Source organism: Lithobates pipiens, unplaced genomic scaffold, assembly GCF_037356315.1.
Source record: "Lithobates pipiens isolate NorthernLeopardFrog02 unplaced genomic scaffold, aLitPip1_a1.2 Scaffold_22, whole genome shotgun sequence".
Lineage (NCBI taxonomy): Eukaryota > Metazoa > Chordata > Amphibia > Anura > Ranidae > Lithobates > Lithobates pipiens.
This window is the reverse complement of record NW_027507784.1, coordinates 31,878,079-31,894,647: the sequence shown is the minus strand read 5'-3', so window position 1 is coordinate 31,894,647 and position 16,569 is coordinate 31,878,079. Positions and strand designations below refer to the sequence as shown.

Here is a 16,569-nt window from a genome sequence, read left to right as displayed (position 1 = left end):
CAGTAGACATTCCCTTTCCTCCAAAGACATAGGGATCATTTTTTCCATGATCCCAATTCTTCTTACTTTATTTAACCAATTAGAGATTCGAGGTGTCCCCGGCTCTTTCCAACGTATGGTGATGCAGCTTTTGGCTGCGTTCACCAAATGGCATAGCATTGAGTTCTTATATCTCTCTAAAGGAATTTGTGAGCATTGTAATAAGAAAAAAGCTAGGTCTTCCGGGATCTGGTAATCAGTAAATGATTGAGAGATTCTCTGAACTTCTTGCCAAAACTGTCTAATTACTGGACAAAACCAGAAAATATGGGCTATGGTGCCTCTCTCCTTACACCCCCTCCAACACCTATCCGACATTTCTGAAGAGAATTTATTCATTAGAGACGGGGTGTAATACCAACGCATTAGTACTTTATAATTTAATTCCTGTATCTTAGTACATCTAGATGATTTAAAAGTTAAAGCGGGAGTCCGCCGGGACTCCGCGTTTTTTTTTTTTTAAAGTCAGCAGCTACAAATACTGCAGCTGCTGACTTTTAAAATAGTGTCACTTACCTGTCCAGCGCGCCCGCGATGTCGGCACCCAAAGCCGATCTCTGGATCGACACTCGAGTGCTGCCGCCGCCATCTTGGGTATGGGAATCAGGAAATGGAGCCTTTCGGCTTAATTTCCCGGTTCCCTATTGCGCATGCGTGAGCCGCGCTGCGCAATGAGGACGGTCCCCGCTGCCTCTGGGATCTGTGTGTTTCCCAGCAGGCAGCGGGGCACTTGCGGAAGGGGGCGGGCACTTGCGGAAAGGGGCGTAATGTACGCCCCTTTCCGCAGAGAGCTAACCCGGAAGTGGGTGCAGTTACCTGGATTATCCAGGTAACTGCACCCCCCTCCCCCCTGAAAGGTGCCAATTGTGGCTCCGGAGGGGGGGAGGAATCCGATGAGCGGGAGGTCCATTTTAGGGTGGACCTCCGCTTTAAATGTATTATTTTCTGCCGTTGGGATGGTGTAAATGTTTGTTCAATGTCCCTTTCCCACTTATCTAAACTCGATATACCAAAATCCTCAGGAGGTGCTGTTAGTAACGCATATATCTTAGAGATAATATGGGAGAGAGGTTCACTCTCCCCACAGTACTTCTCAAACTTAGTGAGTGGTCGACCATACCCTTCGGCGGGTCCCAATGTTTCAAGAAAATGTTTAACTTGTAACGCCTGCCAGAAGGGTATTTTGTATTGTCCTCCTAGTTGCGTTAACATTTCTATTGATGGCCACTTACCAAACCTCAGAAAGTGTGAGGCCTGGAAACATCCTTTCTTTTTTAATTTCCCAAATATTGCTGATTCCAAACCGGGAGGGAAATTTGGATTCCCCAGAATAGGAAACAGAGGGGATTCTGGTGATGAAAATTTGGGGATCCGAGTAAACTTAGCACCCGTACAAAGGGTAGGTCCTATTAAAGGATGTACTTTTAATATAGAGGGTAGCACAGCGTGGCACCATATAGCTCTATCTAAGGGGATAGAGCTGATATGTTGTTCCAAGGCAATCCATCTTTTACTATCTCTATGGCAGCACCGGTCAATAATTCTACCTAACTGGGTAGCTTGATAATATTTATATAGATCAGGAGCCGCTATACCACCCACCTCTTTAAATAGCGTTAACAAATTCCTATTAATCCTTGGCCGTTTACTTGCCCATATAAATTTTGAAAACACTATTCGAGTTTTACTAAAGAAGGCAGGTGGAATCGAGATAGGTAACGCCTGGAACAAATAGAGAAATTTTGGCACTATATTCATTTTCAAAATATTACATCTCCCGAACCAGGAATGTGAGGCTTTACTCCATACATCTAACAATATGCTAACTTCCCTTAGTAAAGGTGGAACATTTAGGGCATATACATCTATTAAATTGGGTGGAATCTGTAACCCTAAATAGTTCAAAGCCGTCATTGTCAATTTAAATTTAAAATTATTCTCCAAGTTCCTTTGGGTGGAACGCTCCAGGGATACCCCCATTGCCTCCGACTTGCTATAGTTTATTTTAAAATTCGACAGAGCACCATAACGCTCCACCTCCCTTAGTAAGTTAGGGAGTGATATTTGTGGACTAGAAAGTGAAAATAAAAGGTCATCCGCGTAAGCTGAAAGTTTATATTCCTGATCTCCCAAAGGGATACCTTTAATATCTGAGTTCTGTTGAATTCTATTTAATAAAGGCTCCAATGTCAGCGCAAACAGAATAGGAGACAAAGGGCAGCCCTGGCGCGTCCCATTGGATTTTGAAAATTTTTCTGAATTTATTCCATTATTCTTCACCAAGGCTTGTGGCATTGAATATATTCCTGCTATCCAATTCAGCATTCGATCCCCCAGGCCGATCTGTTTTAGTACTCCTAGCATAAAGGGCCAGCTAACCCTATCAAAGGCCTTCTCTGCATCTGTATTCACAAAGATACTCAGCAACTTCCTCTGATTTATGTATTGAACTAGGTTCAAAACTTTAATAGTGCTATCTCTAGCTTCCCATGTGGGAACAAATCCCACTTGGTCCCAATGAACCAGCTGCGTCATAAATGGTTCTAGGCGAGCCACGAGTATCTTTGTGAATATTTTGTAATCCGTGTTCAATAATGATATTGGACGGTAATTACTACAAACTGATGGATCTTTTCCTTCCTTTGGGATCAGTACAATATGTGCTCTCAATGCTTCTGCGGGGGGTAAAGCAACTTGTCCTAATGCATTAAATGTCTTGACCATATATGGAGCTAGTAATGGGAAGAAACTTTTAAAGTATTGCAGAACACATCTTATTTCATTTGTATTTATCACATCAATGAAGTTGTCAGCATCCCTGATTGAAGAAGTCACTGATGTCGATCGCAAGGCAAGTGCATATGCTGTATGTCATTGTCCACTTGCCACGTCACCTGCCTCAAGTTGTGTATTTGTCCACTTGCCACATCACCTGCCACAAGTTGTGTATTGTCCACTTGCCATGACACCTGCCACGAGTGCCACATGACCGGCCACGAGTGTCACGTCACTTGCCACAAGTTGTGGGGTTCCTAGCACCAAGTGACCCCGAGATATGGACAATATGTCAAGTACTTTTCTGCAGAAGAGAATGACCTTTTGCGACCTGACTTTGGGGCCACGTATCTCAGGGCCACTTGTAGCTAGGAACCCCAAATTGGGTATGCAAGCACAGTAGAACTAGCACTACAAAATCACAATTTGGGGTTATTTCAACCAAATTCGAAAATATCTCTACCGTATTCGAAATGATTTCAACATGATTCGAAATTATTTCAACTGCATTTGAAAATATTTTGCGACCCGACTTTAGGGCCATGTATCTCGGGGTCACTTGGTGCTAGAAACCCCCAAGGATGTAGTAGTGCTAGTTCTATTGTGTTTGCATAACAAATTTGGTGTTGCTAGCTATAATTGACCCCGAGATACGTGGCCCCAAAGTCGAGTCGCAAAATGTCATTTTTCGAATTTGATTCGAATTTCGTTTGAATTCGTTAGCATTGTAATTTGGTAATTCGGATGCATCCGAATGTCCGAATTATGAAAATTCATCCGAATTTCGATTTGGAACAAAACGAAATGCACATGTCTACTTGCTATTACATCTCTTACTACATCCGTTGGTAGCATATTAGCTTTTTGTATCCAGTGAACTCCATCAAACTGTATAGGAGATGATATTTCTTTATCTAGTATTTTATTAAACACCTCATGGAGTATTTTTTCAAGATCGCAGTTTTTCACAGACTCAGCCTCAAGTTGTTCCTTCTACCGCGGTTCTCTTGATCCTCTAGTTTATAACGTATGTTCCTCATTTCCAGCCAGTCCGATTCTGCTGCTGTGTGAGCATTGTAATAAGAAAAAAGCTAGGTCTTCCGGGATCTGGTAATCAGTAAATGATTGAGAGATTCTCTGAACTTCTTGCCAAAACTGTCTAATTACTGGACAAAACCAGAAAATATGGGCTATGGTGCCTCTCTCCTTACACCCCCTCCAACACCTATCCGACATTTCTGAAGAGAATTTATTCATTCGAGACGGGGTGTAATACCAACGCATTAGTACTTTATAATTTAATTCCTGTATCTTAGTACATCTAGATGATTTAAAAGTTAAAGCGGGAGTCCGCCGGGACTCCGCGTTTTTTTTTTTTTAAAGTCAGCAGCTACAAATACTGCAGCTGCTGACTTTTAAAATAGTGTCACTTACCTGTCCAGCGCGCCCGCGATGTCGGCACCCAAAGCCGATCTCTGGATCGACACTCGAGTGCTGCCGCCGCCATCTTGGGTATGGGAATCAGGAAATGGAGCCTTTCGGCTTAATTTCCCGGTTCCCTATTGCGCATGCGTGAGCCGCGCTGCGCAATGAGGACGGTCCCCGCTGCCTCTGGGATCTGTGTGTTTCCCAGCAGGCAGCGGGGCACTTGCGGAAGGGGGCGGGCACTTGCGGAAAGGGGCGTAATGTACGCCCCTTTCCGCAGAGAGCTAACCCGGAAGTGGGTGCAGTTACCTGGATTATCCAGGTAACTGCACCCCCCTCCCCCCTGAAAGGTGCCAATTGTGGCTCCGGAGGGGGGGAGGAATCCGATGAGCGGGAGGTCCATTTTAGGGTGGACCTCCGCTTTAAATGTATTATTTTCTGCCGTTGGGATGGTGTAAATGTTTGTTCAATGTCCCTTTCCCACTTATCTAAACTCGATATACCAAAATCCTCAGGAGGTGCTGTTAGTAACGCATATATCTTAGAGATAATATGGGAGAGAGGTTCACTCTCCCCACAGTACTTCTCAAACTTAGTGAGTGGTCGACCATACCCTTCGGCGGGTCCCAATGTTTCAAGAAAATGTTTAACTTGTAACGCCTGCCAGAAGGGTATTTTGTATTGTCCTCCTAGTTGCGTTAACATTTCTATTGATGGCCACTTACCAAACCTCAGAAAGTGTGAGGCCTGGAAACATCCTTTCTTTTTTAATTTCCCAAATATTGCTGATTCCAAACCGGGAGGGAAATTTGGATTCCCCAGAATAGGAAACAGAGGGGATTCTGGTGATGAAAATTTGGGGATCCGAGTAAACTTAGCACCCGTACAAAGGGTAGGTCCTATTAAAGGATGTACTTTTAATATAGAGGGTAGCACAGCGTGGCACCATATAGCTCTATCTAAGGGGATAGAGCTGATATGTTGTTCCAAGGCAATCCATCTTTTACTATCTCTATGGCAGCACCGGTCAATAATTCTACCTAACTGGGTAGCTTGATAATATTTATATAGATCAGGAGCCGCTATACCACCCACCTCTTTAAATAGCGTTAACAAATTCCTATTAATCCTTGGCCGTTTACTTGCCCATATAAATTTTGAAAACACTATTCGAGTTTTACTAAAGAAGGCAGGTGGAATCGAGATAGGTAACGCCTGGAACAAATAGAGAAATTTTGGCACTATATTCATTTTCAAAATATTACATCTCCCGAACCAGGAATGTGAGGCTTTACTCCATACATCTAACAATATGCTAACTTCCCTTAGTAAAGGTGGAACATTTAGGGCATATACATCTATTAAATTGGGTGGAATCTGTAACCCTAAATAGTTCAAAGCCGTCATTGTCAATTTAAATTTAAAATTATTCTCCAAGTTCCTTTGGGTGGAACGCTCCAGGGATACCCCCATTGCCTCCGACTTGCTATAGTTTATTTTAAAATTCGACAGAGCACCATAACGCTCCACCTCCCTTAGTAAGTTAGGGAGTGATATTTGTGGACTAGAAAGTGAAAATAAAAGGTCATCCGCGTAAGCTGAAAGTTTATATTCCTGATCTCCCAAAGGGATACCTTTAATATCTGAGTTCTGTTGAATTCTATTTAATAAAGGCTCCAATGTCAGCGCAAACAGAATAGGAGACAAAGGGCAGCCCTGGCGCGTCCCATTGGATTTTGAAAATTTTTCTGAATTTATTCCATTATTCTTCACCAAGGCTTGTGGCATTGAATATATTCCTGCTATCCAATTCAGCATTCGATCCCCCAGGCCGATCTGTTTTAGTACTCCTAGCATAAAGGGCCAGCTAACCCTATCAAAGGCCTTCTCTGCATCTGTATTCACAAAGATACTCAGCAACTTCCTCTGATTTATGTATTGAACTAGGTTCAAAACTTTAATAGTGCTATCTCTAGCTTCCCATGTGGGAACAAATCCCACTTGGTCCCAATGAACCAGCTGCGTCATAAATGGTTCTAGGCGAGCCACGAGTATCTTTGTGAATATTTTGTAATCCGTGTTCAATAATGATATTGGACGGTAATTACTACAAACTGATGGATCTTTTCCTTCCTTTGGGATCAGTACAATATGTGCTCTCAATGCTTCTGCGGGGGGTAAAGCAACTTGTCCTAATGCATTAAATGTCTTGACCATATATGGAGCTAGTAATGGGAAGAAACTTTTAAAGTATTGCAGAACACATCTTATTTCATTTGTATTTATCACATCAATGAAGTTGTCAGCATCCCTGATTGAAGAAGTCACTGATGTCGATCGCAAGGCAAGTGCATATGCTGTATGTCATTGTCCACTTGCCACGTCACCTGCCTCAAGTTGTGTATTTGTCCACTTGCCACATCACCTGCCACAAGTTGTGTATTGTCCACTTGCCATGACACCTGCCACGAGTGCCACATGACCGGCCACGAGTGTCACGTCACTTGCCACAAGTTGTGGGGTTCCTAGCACCAAGTGACCCCGAGATATGGACAATATGTCAAGTACTTTTCTGCAGAAGAGAATGACCTTTTGCGACCTGACTTTGGGGCCACGTATCTCAGGGCCACTTGTAGCTAGGAACCCCAAATTGGGTATGCAAGCACAGTAGAACTAGCACTACAAAATCACAATTTGGGGTTATTTCAACCAAATTCGAAAATATCTCTACCGTATTCGAAATGATTTCAACATGATTCGAAATTATTTCAACTGCATTTGAAAATATTTTGCGACCCGACTTTAGGGCCATGTATCTCGGGGTCACTTGGTGCTAGAAACCCCCAAGGATGTAGTAGTGCTAGTTCTATTGTGTTTGCATAACAAATTTGGTGTTGCTAGCTATAATTGACCCCGAGATACGTGGCCCCAAAGTCGAGTCGCAAAATGTCATTTTTCGAATTTGATTCGAATTTCGTTTGAATTCGTTAGCATTGTAATTTGGTAATTCGGATGCATCCGAATGTCCGAATTATGAAAATTCATCCGAATTTCGATTTGGAACAAAACGAAATGCACATGTCTACTTGCTATTACATCTCTTACTACATCCGTTGGTAGCATATTAGCTTTTTGTATCCAGTGAACTCCATCAAACTGTATAGGAGATGATATTTCTTTATCTAGTATTTTATTAAACACCTCATGGAGTATTTTTTCAAGATCGCAGTTTTTCACAGACTCAGCCTCAAGTTGTTCCTTCTACCGCGGTTCTCTTGATCCTCTAGTTTATAACGTATGTTCCTCATTTCCAGCCAGTCCGATTCTGCTGTTGCCCGCAGATCCAAAATAGCTTTTTTTATGTTCGTCAAGATGTGCTTCAGATTCTTCAACCCTTTGCAATACATTTTGTATGGCCTTTCTAGTAGCATTCAGTTCACCTTTAACCATACACTCTAAGTGAGACATCATTTCAGCCATATCTTGCTTTGTGGGAAACGCTTGTAGGCTATCCATGTCTTTATCTCCAGCCATCTTCTGTTGTTGATCCTTCGGCCTACCTACTTCTTCCCGGAACTAAGAACTTTTATTCCTTTGATCTTCTGGAGATGAAGTTATTGTCTCAGGATTTTCAATTGTATTTTCAGCTCTTTGTTCCATTTTTTGATCAGCTTTATCCTGTACCACATGTGTTTTTATGGAATTACAGCTCTGACTCTCTACAAGATTTTTTTTTACCCCCTTTCTTACCATATTTTCTTTTCCCAGATTATTATTCCTTCTATTCATTCACTGTCTCAGAGAAAGATTTTTTTATCAAATCATATAGACTAAATAATATGTAGGTGATCTGGGGGGGGGGGGGGGGTCAGTAGGTGAAAAAAACAAGAAAGAGAGGCGCCCCTGGGTGCAGACTGTATGATAATTTTAATACAACACATGGTTACAAGCATAACTCACATTTCGATAGTAAGTGTAAGGCATAGTATGGTCCCATACAACGGGGATCATCAGTGAAGTCAATCTCTGGGATGGATAAGCTGTCCCTGTGTTCGTCTCCAAAGCCGCTAGGTGGTGTTCGGCCGGTAGCGGTGAATGGACATCAGAACGAGGCTTGGGAAACAGAATGTAATCTAGATGTAGGGTGATGACATCACTGGAAATACAAAGCATTTCTCTAGCTGTCTGGCCGTGAATAGCGTGACGGCCACGCTCCTTTCTCAAGTTGATTGACAAGGACCGATAACCGAGAATATATGTAAGGGGAGGGAGGGGGAGTGGCAGAGTGATTTTTTATTTTTTTGCCCTATGTAGTGATGCATCCCGGCAACTGTAATACGGCAGCACACAAGGGAAAGAGAACATCATGTAAAAATGTCATTACCCTCCGTGTAGATTACAGTCTGTTTCCCAAGCCTCGTTCTGATGTCCATTCACTGCTGCCGGCCGAACACCACCTAACGGCTTTGGAGACAAACACAGGGACAGCTTATACATCCCAGGGATTGACTTCATTGATGATCCCCATTGTATGGGACCGTACTATTGCTTACACTTACTACCGAAATGTGAGCTATGCTTGTAACCACTTTTTGTATCAAAATTATTATACAGTCTGCACCCAGGGGCGCCTCTCTTTATTGTTTTTTTCATTGTTTTGGGAACAAGGTTTCTGTTTCCACTGGATGGCTGCCATGATTTGTGGACTGTGACTCCCCTGTCCTCCCCCCCCCCCCCTCCTCTCCCATCTTGCTAACTGACATTGTCATTGAGCAGATTATGCATCTATAATCCTTGTGCATAACTCATGGACTTGTTTCATCCTTTAAAGCGGACTTTCAGTGCATAAATTTATGCTCATTCAGCACTTTGTTGTTTTAATTTACTGTGGATTATTGTTTTAGTTTTGCACCATTTACTTGTATAGGGGGGTCAGTAGGTGGCTATGCTAATAAAACCAAAAAATAGCAATAGTAGCAGTACTGATAAGGGATAGTGTAAAAATTGTAACCCCCCTTATCTATCTATACCAAACCTATACCACTACTTCAACCCTTCAATACACTTTGCATACACTATTCCAATTGATGAGCAGTTCCAAGAAACATACAACAATTAAAGAAATCGGTATTGACACTAAATGTAGGCTCAAACCTGTAGCAAGAAAAAACAAACGGTTTTCCAATTAAGAGAGGTTGGTGTAAGTTACAGATATGTACCAATACAGCATAAAAATTTTTCCAATTTCAGGCAAAGTAAACTCTCTCAATCTGATCTGTAATTTTTGGAAGGCAATACATAAAGCGTTTTTTTACGTACAGTATTTTTATAAACGTGGAGCAGGAAAGCAAGACAAAGCAATGCAAAGCAGCACCAGCAGGAGAAAGTAGGAGAGAGCAGGAAAATGCACTGGCTTAAATCTAAAAATTCTTAATACTGTCCATTACTACTCCATATACCTTCATGCAAACAGCTCCAAAAATCTCAAAAATGTTTCAATACTATTGAGATACACTTTATATATACAAACATCATCTGCAGTTATTTATTTTAAGCCACTTTCATAAACCAGTCCTACCGGTTCTCTGGATTCCTCTTATCAACGCTTCTGACGGGTCCTTCCTGTAAGTTGATAGGAAAACTTCAGTAGGCAATCGTCCTCCCGGACGGACGGGTCCCGCTGTCGAGGTTTGGCACAGTCCTCCAATCCTCTGGGGCCTCTCTGTCGGACCAGCTGCCTGTCTCCCCACGCTGACAGGGGCAGCCGCTTCCATGAGGCACCCTCCAGTTTGATCACCTGCCCAGCCTCACTTACATGTAAAGCAAGAGGGCTGCATCCACCAGGCTCCCTCAGGCACCCCTGCGGCTTCCCTCCAGGCACAGGTACAACTCAGGCAGGAATCAGAGAACACAGACTCTGGTTACAACCTCCAGCCAGTGTTCTGCCATATATGGTCCATCGATCTCATAGTGTCCACCCCGCACTGCGCAGGCGCAGCGCTTGCACAGTACAGAGAAGAAGGAGATTCGGAAAATCTCCGAAGATGAGCGGCACCTGCGCCGTGAGTCAAGGTGCTAGCCCCACCATCCAAGTGGACATAGGGCTGCAAATATTAGAGGGCCCCTCGCGGGCTCACTTCGCTCGCCACACTTTGTGCATGGCCTCGCTGCTCTCAGCTCTTTTTATTCTAACTCTATGTCCACTAGGATGGTGGGGCTAGAACCTGGACTCACAGCGCAGGCGCCGTTCGTATTCAGATATTTTCAGAATCTGTGTGTCCTGTGTACTACGCATATGCAGTACACAGCGGACACTATCTGATGGGGGACACTATGTGATAGGACGCCAGCAGTCTGACCATGCTCAGGCGTGCCCGACCCCCACCTCTCTCACAAGCAGGTGACCGGATTCATGCACAGCTGCCCCAGCGTCCTCGGCTCTCATTCTCTCTCTCCCTCCAGGCCAGCGTGCCCTGACACAGCAAACAGGGCTCAGCACGGTCGGCTCGTCACAGGCTAGGAGGGGGGGGGGGGGATTTAGCCAGAAATTCCACAGACAATGGCAGTGGACGGCAAATAACAGCAAGTAGCAGGAAAGCAGGATTCTTAGTAACAGATGTCAGATCAGCATTAATAAGTAAGCATCCATAGCAGCATAGGGTCCAATAAGATGGCCACACAAGCAGGCTTAAGTAGGGCATAATGGAGCATACAAACTCCTCCACTCGAGACAGTGTTTCTACCTGACTAGATGCAAGAAACTCTTTCATTAAGTTAGTGGCCTCTTTCCCAGCCAATTTGTTAATATAACTGTAACAAAATGGCTTAGAGTGAGATTTGGGCAATCTTTCCCTACAATAGCCACATTTCTTAAACGAGCTCAAACTAGCGGATGTGGAAGGTAGTTTATCAGAGGACTCCTGGGTTCCGCTTGGGCAAGAGGATAACACCAAAGCAGTCACTCTTCCTGCCTCCCTTGGCTGTGGGCTCACCCAGAAAGAGATGGGAATGTGGGGGTCTTCCAAGGGGCTGCTAAAGCTGACTCTGGTATTCATCCTACCACTGTAAAGGCAATTGGTTTGCCCCGACCTGCTCATGCCTTCAGCCACTTGTGCGGCCCTTCCTTCCTCCTTCTGAGTGAGGTGTTTTCAGGCAGATTTGAGCTCCTTGCAGCTTGCTTACTTCAGGCTTGCTGAAGTCCTGTGCTCTCTTCCTGCAGCCACGCAGGTCCAGCGTCTCCTCTGGAGCTTAAATTCTCTTCCAGGTTGTACTGTGTCCCACCTGGCACCTTGCCTCTTCCCTACTGTGGCCGGAATCTACTGTTTCAGAGAAAGGCTTGGACCACACTGTGTCCTCCCCTCATAGTCGCTGACGTCATCCCGGACGGACTTTCACAGCATTGAGCTCACTGTTTGCAGGAGAGGAGCAAACTGGGGTAACCTGTGAGAAGCACGTGGCATGCAGGTTAATGCAGCCCTCACTGGCATTCCTAAACCTGCCTCACAGGGGTACCATCCAACCCTTTCCAGTCTTCTAGTCAGAGAAAAAAAAAAAAGTTTCCCTGTGGGAAAAACACAATCAATACTGAGGGACAAGGGGAAGGATGGGCGCTTTTACAAGCTGTAAACTGATTGTATTTCCTGTACTTATCCTGGAAAGTGAGAGGAGAGTAATTTTTAGAACATTAAATTACAAAATGACTTGTGTAGCAATTACTGTATATGTAATCGCTATGATTAAGCCCCAAGGGCGGGACGAAACATGTTGTAGTTGTGGTCTGGATGAATGGAGCTGAGGCTGTTTTTACTTACTAACCATTCGGGCTGGGTAAAGTGTGCAGGGGACGGGTTATCTCTTCTTATTTTTGCAATTATATGCTATTTATTAAAAAAAATTTATTTGCCCTATTTTTTCCCCAAAAAAGTGGAGTTACCCTTTAACTGATGCAGTGAAGGGGTACCTCACAGAGGCGGCTCTAGGCTTTGTGAGGCCTTAGGCAAAATTTAGACACGAGGCCCCACTCACGCCCATAATGGATAAAAAAAAATTCAAGCAAGTAAAAATGGCTCCACAGGCGATCAGCACCACCTCCAGGGCACCCTCCTCAGACATATGCAGCCAATACAACACCTGGGACAGGTGACAAGCTCTCTAGGATTTCCCCCTTTGCCTTGGGAGAATGGGAAGGGGTGTCATTGAATCATTCCACATCCACAGAGGAAGGAGAGTGGGGGGATCCCAGCGCAGTGAGGGAGGGTGACAGGGAGGGAAACAGAGTGAGGGAGCGGGGGAGAGAGAAAGAGAGAGGGGGGAGGGGAAGAGAGGGAGGGAGAGGGAGGGAGAGAGAGGGGGGAGAGAGGGAGGAAGAGAGAGAGGGGGAGGAGAGGGGAGGGGAAGAGAGAGAGAGAGGGAGAGGGAGGAAGAGAGGGGGGGGAAGAGAGAGGGAGAGGGAGGAAGAGAGAGGGAGAGAGGAAGAGAGAGGGAGGGAGGGGGAGGAAGAGAGGGGGAGGAAGAAAGAGGGAGGGAGGGGGAGAAGAAAGAGGGAGGGAGGGGGAGGAAGAAAGAGGGAGGGAGGGAGGGGGAGGGAGAGGAAAGGGGGAGGGAGGGAGGAAGAGAGAGAGAGAGGGGGAGAGGAAGAGGGAGGGAGGAGGAGGAAGGAAGAGGAAGGGAAGGGGAGGAAGGAAGAGGGAGGGAGGGGGAGGGAGAGGAAAGGGGGAGGGAGGGAGGAAGAGAGAGAGAGAGGGGGAGAGGAAGAGAGAGGGGGAGGGGAAGAGAGAGAGGGGGAGGGGAAGAGAGAGAGAGGGGGAGGGGAAGAGAGGGAGGAGAGAGAGAAGGGGGAAGGGAGAGAGAGAAGGGGGAAGGGAGAGAGAGAGGGGGGGAGGGAGAGAGATGGGGGAAGGGAGAGAGAGAGAAGGGGGAAGGGAGAGAGAGAGAGGGGGGAAGGGAGAGAGAGAGGGGGGAGAGAGAGGGGGGGAGAGAGAGAGAGGGGGGAAGGGAGAGAGAGAGGGGGGAGAGAGAGAGAGGGGGGAAGGGAGAGAGAGAGGGGGGGAAGGGAGAGAGAGAGGGGGGGAAGGGAGAGAGAGGGGAGAGGGGGGGGGAAGGGAGAGAGAGGGGAGGGGGGGAAGGGAGAGAGAGGGGAGAGGGGGGGAAGAGAGAGAGAGGGGGAAGGCGGGAGAGAGGGGGGAGGAAGAGAGAGAGAGAGAGAGGGGGGGAGCGGGAGAGAGAGAGGGGAGAGAGAGAGGGGAGAGGGGGGAGGGGGAGAGAGGGGAAGAGGGAGGAAGGTGGAGAGAGAGATCTCTAGCCCCGTTCCTGTCTGCAGCCCCTCCTGTGTACCATGTGCCAGTCTGCAGTGCCTGTCTATGGGAAGCTGTGTGTGATGCTCGGTACGGTACCTTCCATGCCAGCAGGATGTTCATGATGGCCAGCAGCAGGCAGGGTCCATTCTCAGTCTGGGTGGGGACAGTGTCCTGCTCCTTCCAGAGGATCTGGTTGCTGTGAGATGGAGTGGTCCCTGGTCACCTTTACCTTCCATCTGTCCTCGTTTTCCGGCCCCAGTCAGCCTGTACTCCAGTCCTGGGAAGTCTTTAGAGCTCGTCTCCAGGACTATCGATCCTTGCAAGTCTCGCTGCTCAACTTGCCCACCAGGCCCGGACTGGGACAAAAAATAGACTGAGCAGCCCATGATAGCGGTCCCTTCCCACTCCCCAGCCTGAGAGACCCCTGCAGCAGCCTAAGTGAAAAGAGGGGAAACCTAGCAGAGCTGCCCGGGGGTGAGGGGGCCAGAAAGAGAACAGGGGTGGCGGAGAGCATTGGAGTGAGGCTGAGAGCAGCAGGGGGGGCAAGAGTGTGGGGGGCATGAGCACTAGGGGGAAGAGAGCACTGGGGGAGCTAGGGCACTGGGGGGGGGGGTGCACTGGCGGGAGTGGGGAGCCTGGCAGGGGCAGAGAGCATGGGGGGGGTGATGGAGAGCATAGGGGCCAGAGAGACCTGGGGAAGGGGCAGAAGAGCATAGGGAGGGTGGGGGGTGGAGAGCACCGGGGGAGCTGGATAGCACAGTGTGGTAGAGAGCATGGGGGAAGCCAGGGAGCACGGGGAGGTGGGGGGAGTTGGAAAGTACTGGGGGGAGCTGGATAGCATAGTGGAGTGGAGAGCATGAGGGGAGCCAAGGACAATAGTGGGGGCTGGAAAGCACAAAGGGGAGCTGGAGAGCACTGTGGGGGGAGCTGGAGAGCACAGGGGTAAGTTGAAAGCACAGCGGGAGCATGGGGGGCAGAGAGCACGGGGGGGGGGACTGGACAGCACAGGGGGCAGAGAGCACTGGGGGTGCAGTTAGAACTGGGAGAGGTTAGGGAGCATGGGGAGCAGAGAGCTCTGGGGGGCTGGAGAGCACTGTTGGGGGGAGCCAGGGAGCACGGGGTGGTCGGAGAGCACTGGGGGGAGTGTATGGGGGAGACAGGGAGGACCAGAGAGCACTGGGGGGAATCAGTAGGGGGGGAGCCAGGGAGCACAGAGCACTGGGGGAGAGGTGGAGAGAAGTGGGGGGGCGACTGAACATGACAGTGGGGGGAGAGCATGGGGGGAGCCAGGGAGCACAGAGCACTGTGGGGACCAGGGAGCACTGTGAGGGAGCACAGGAATGGGGGACTGGACAGCACAGTGGGGGGAGAGCATGGGGGAGCAGTGGGGGGGGCTGGACAGCACAGTGTGAGAGCACGGAGGACCAGAGAGCACTGGGGGGAGCCAGGAAGCAGAGAGGGTATGCAGGGAGAACTGTGAGGAACCAGGAAGCATCGGGGCAGTAAAAGAGTTAGATAGGAGGAGCTCCGGTGATCCCATCCCAGCGCTTGCTGCAGCCTGGCCGACCCCCGCCAAAGATCGTGCCGCCCTCCTGTGTGCCTGGATAGGAGGAGCGGCGGGGACAGCTGCATATGGAGGAATAGAGCTTTCCATATTCTTTCTGCAGCCGTTGAATGCCCGCAGAAGAAGCGGTCATTCAGCGGCTGCAGGAGGAATATGGAAAGCTCTATTCCTCCATATGCAGCTGTCCCCGCCGCTCCTCCTATCCAGGCACACAGGAGGGCGGCACGGCCGGGCACTCACAATCTCTGGGGGTAGTCGGCCAGACTGCAGCAGGCGCTGGGATGGGATCACCGGAGCTCCTCCTTCCCCTTCACAGTCATAGGGCTGGGATATTTTCCGCAGCCTGGCCGGACTCCTGACCCCAATAGGCAGCCGGCCAGACGGGGAGAGGCCAGGTGGGTGAGCGGCGCGGGCTGCAGGAGCAGCTCAGTTGCTTTAGGGCCCCACATGGACTTGCGGCCCGCCCGGTGTGCCCTATGGCTGCCCGCACGGCTTTTACAGATGGCACCTGGAGCCTGTTGTTCAGTCCAGTGATTGAGCAGAGGTAAATTAGGCGGCCACAAGGCCCCTGTGAGGGCGAGGCCTTAGGCGGCCGCCTAATTTGCCTAATTAGAGAGCCGCCTCTGGTACCTCACTACATTTAACAGCAGTTTAGAATAGGGCTTTAAACTACATTGTATAAAATGAATAATATTTTCTTTGATTTTGCAGTGAAGAAGAACTTTGTGGACAGACATCGTCAAAATCTGATAAATTGGGTGTATGAAATTCAGCCCGTCCTAGACAGTCTTCTGAAACAAAATCTCCTGACAAAACAAGAGTATGACTCAACTGGAAGCACAACAACTCCTCAGGAGAAAATGACAGAGCTGTATCGTGTAGTCGGAAGCTGGGGTGACAGTGACAAGGACAAGTTATATGAATCGCTAGCAAAATATAACAGACTGCTTATTAGAGACCTGGAATATCAGGACATGAAGTGGACTGTATCATCCAGTAAGTTTCACTGATATTTTTAAGAGAACTATCATGGTGTAGAATCAATATATATTTTTTTATGTTTATACATTGTAGCACCCTCTAGTTAGTGTGCTAGTGTTGGTTTGTTAGTGTAAGTAAATTAGCTTGGCTGAGAGCCAGGCTGGGTTGAAACTGCGTCAGGGTGAGTGACTCAGGGAGGCAGGATGGCTCATCAGGCAGCACCTCTGGTACCTCCTCCTACTTGCTGGAATCTTGGAGAAGGGAGGTTAGGAGGAGCTGCCTGGGGTATTGTGGAGGGCCCCAGCCAATCCACAGTAGGTGGGCCGGCAGTAGGTAGGTCCCACAAAAATACTCTGGGTCAGCCCAGCAAGAGGAGTGGAGTCGGGTGGAAGCTGGAGATGGAGAGCTGGGGAGGCTGTCTGTGGACCTTGAGGGTAACCCCCTAGTCTGGGGGGGGTGACTATGGGCCTGAGGCTCAGGTGAAGGGAG

General features: G+C 47.8%; 1 protein-coding gene across 1 annotated transcript in view; it reads left to right on the top strand.

Annotated features, from left to right (window-relative positions):
* LOC143925642 (uncharacterized) overlaps positions 1–16,109 on the top strand; it is a gene marked incomplete in the record, with an annotated part of 246,019 nt that extends 229,910 nt beyond the window's left edge. The window contains 1 exon segment of the mRNA XM_077450108.1: positions 15,811–16,109. Within this exon segment, the coding sequence (XP_077306234.1) occupies positions 15,811–16,109 (299 nt within the window).
* Positions 16,110–16,569: the final 460 nt, after the last annotated feature.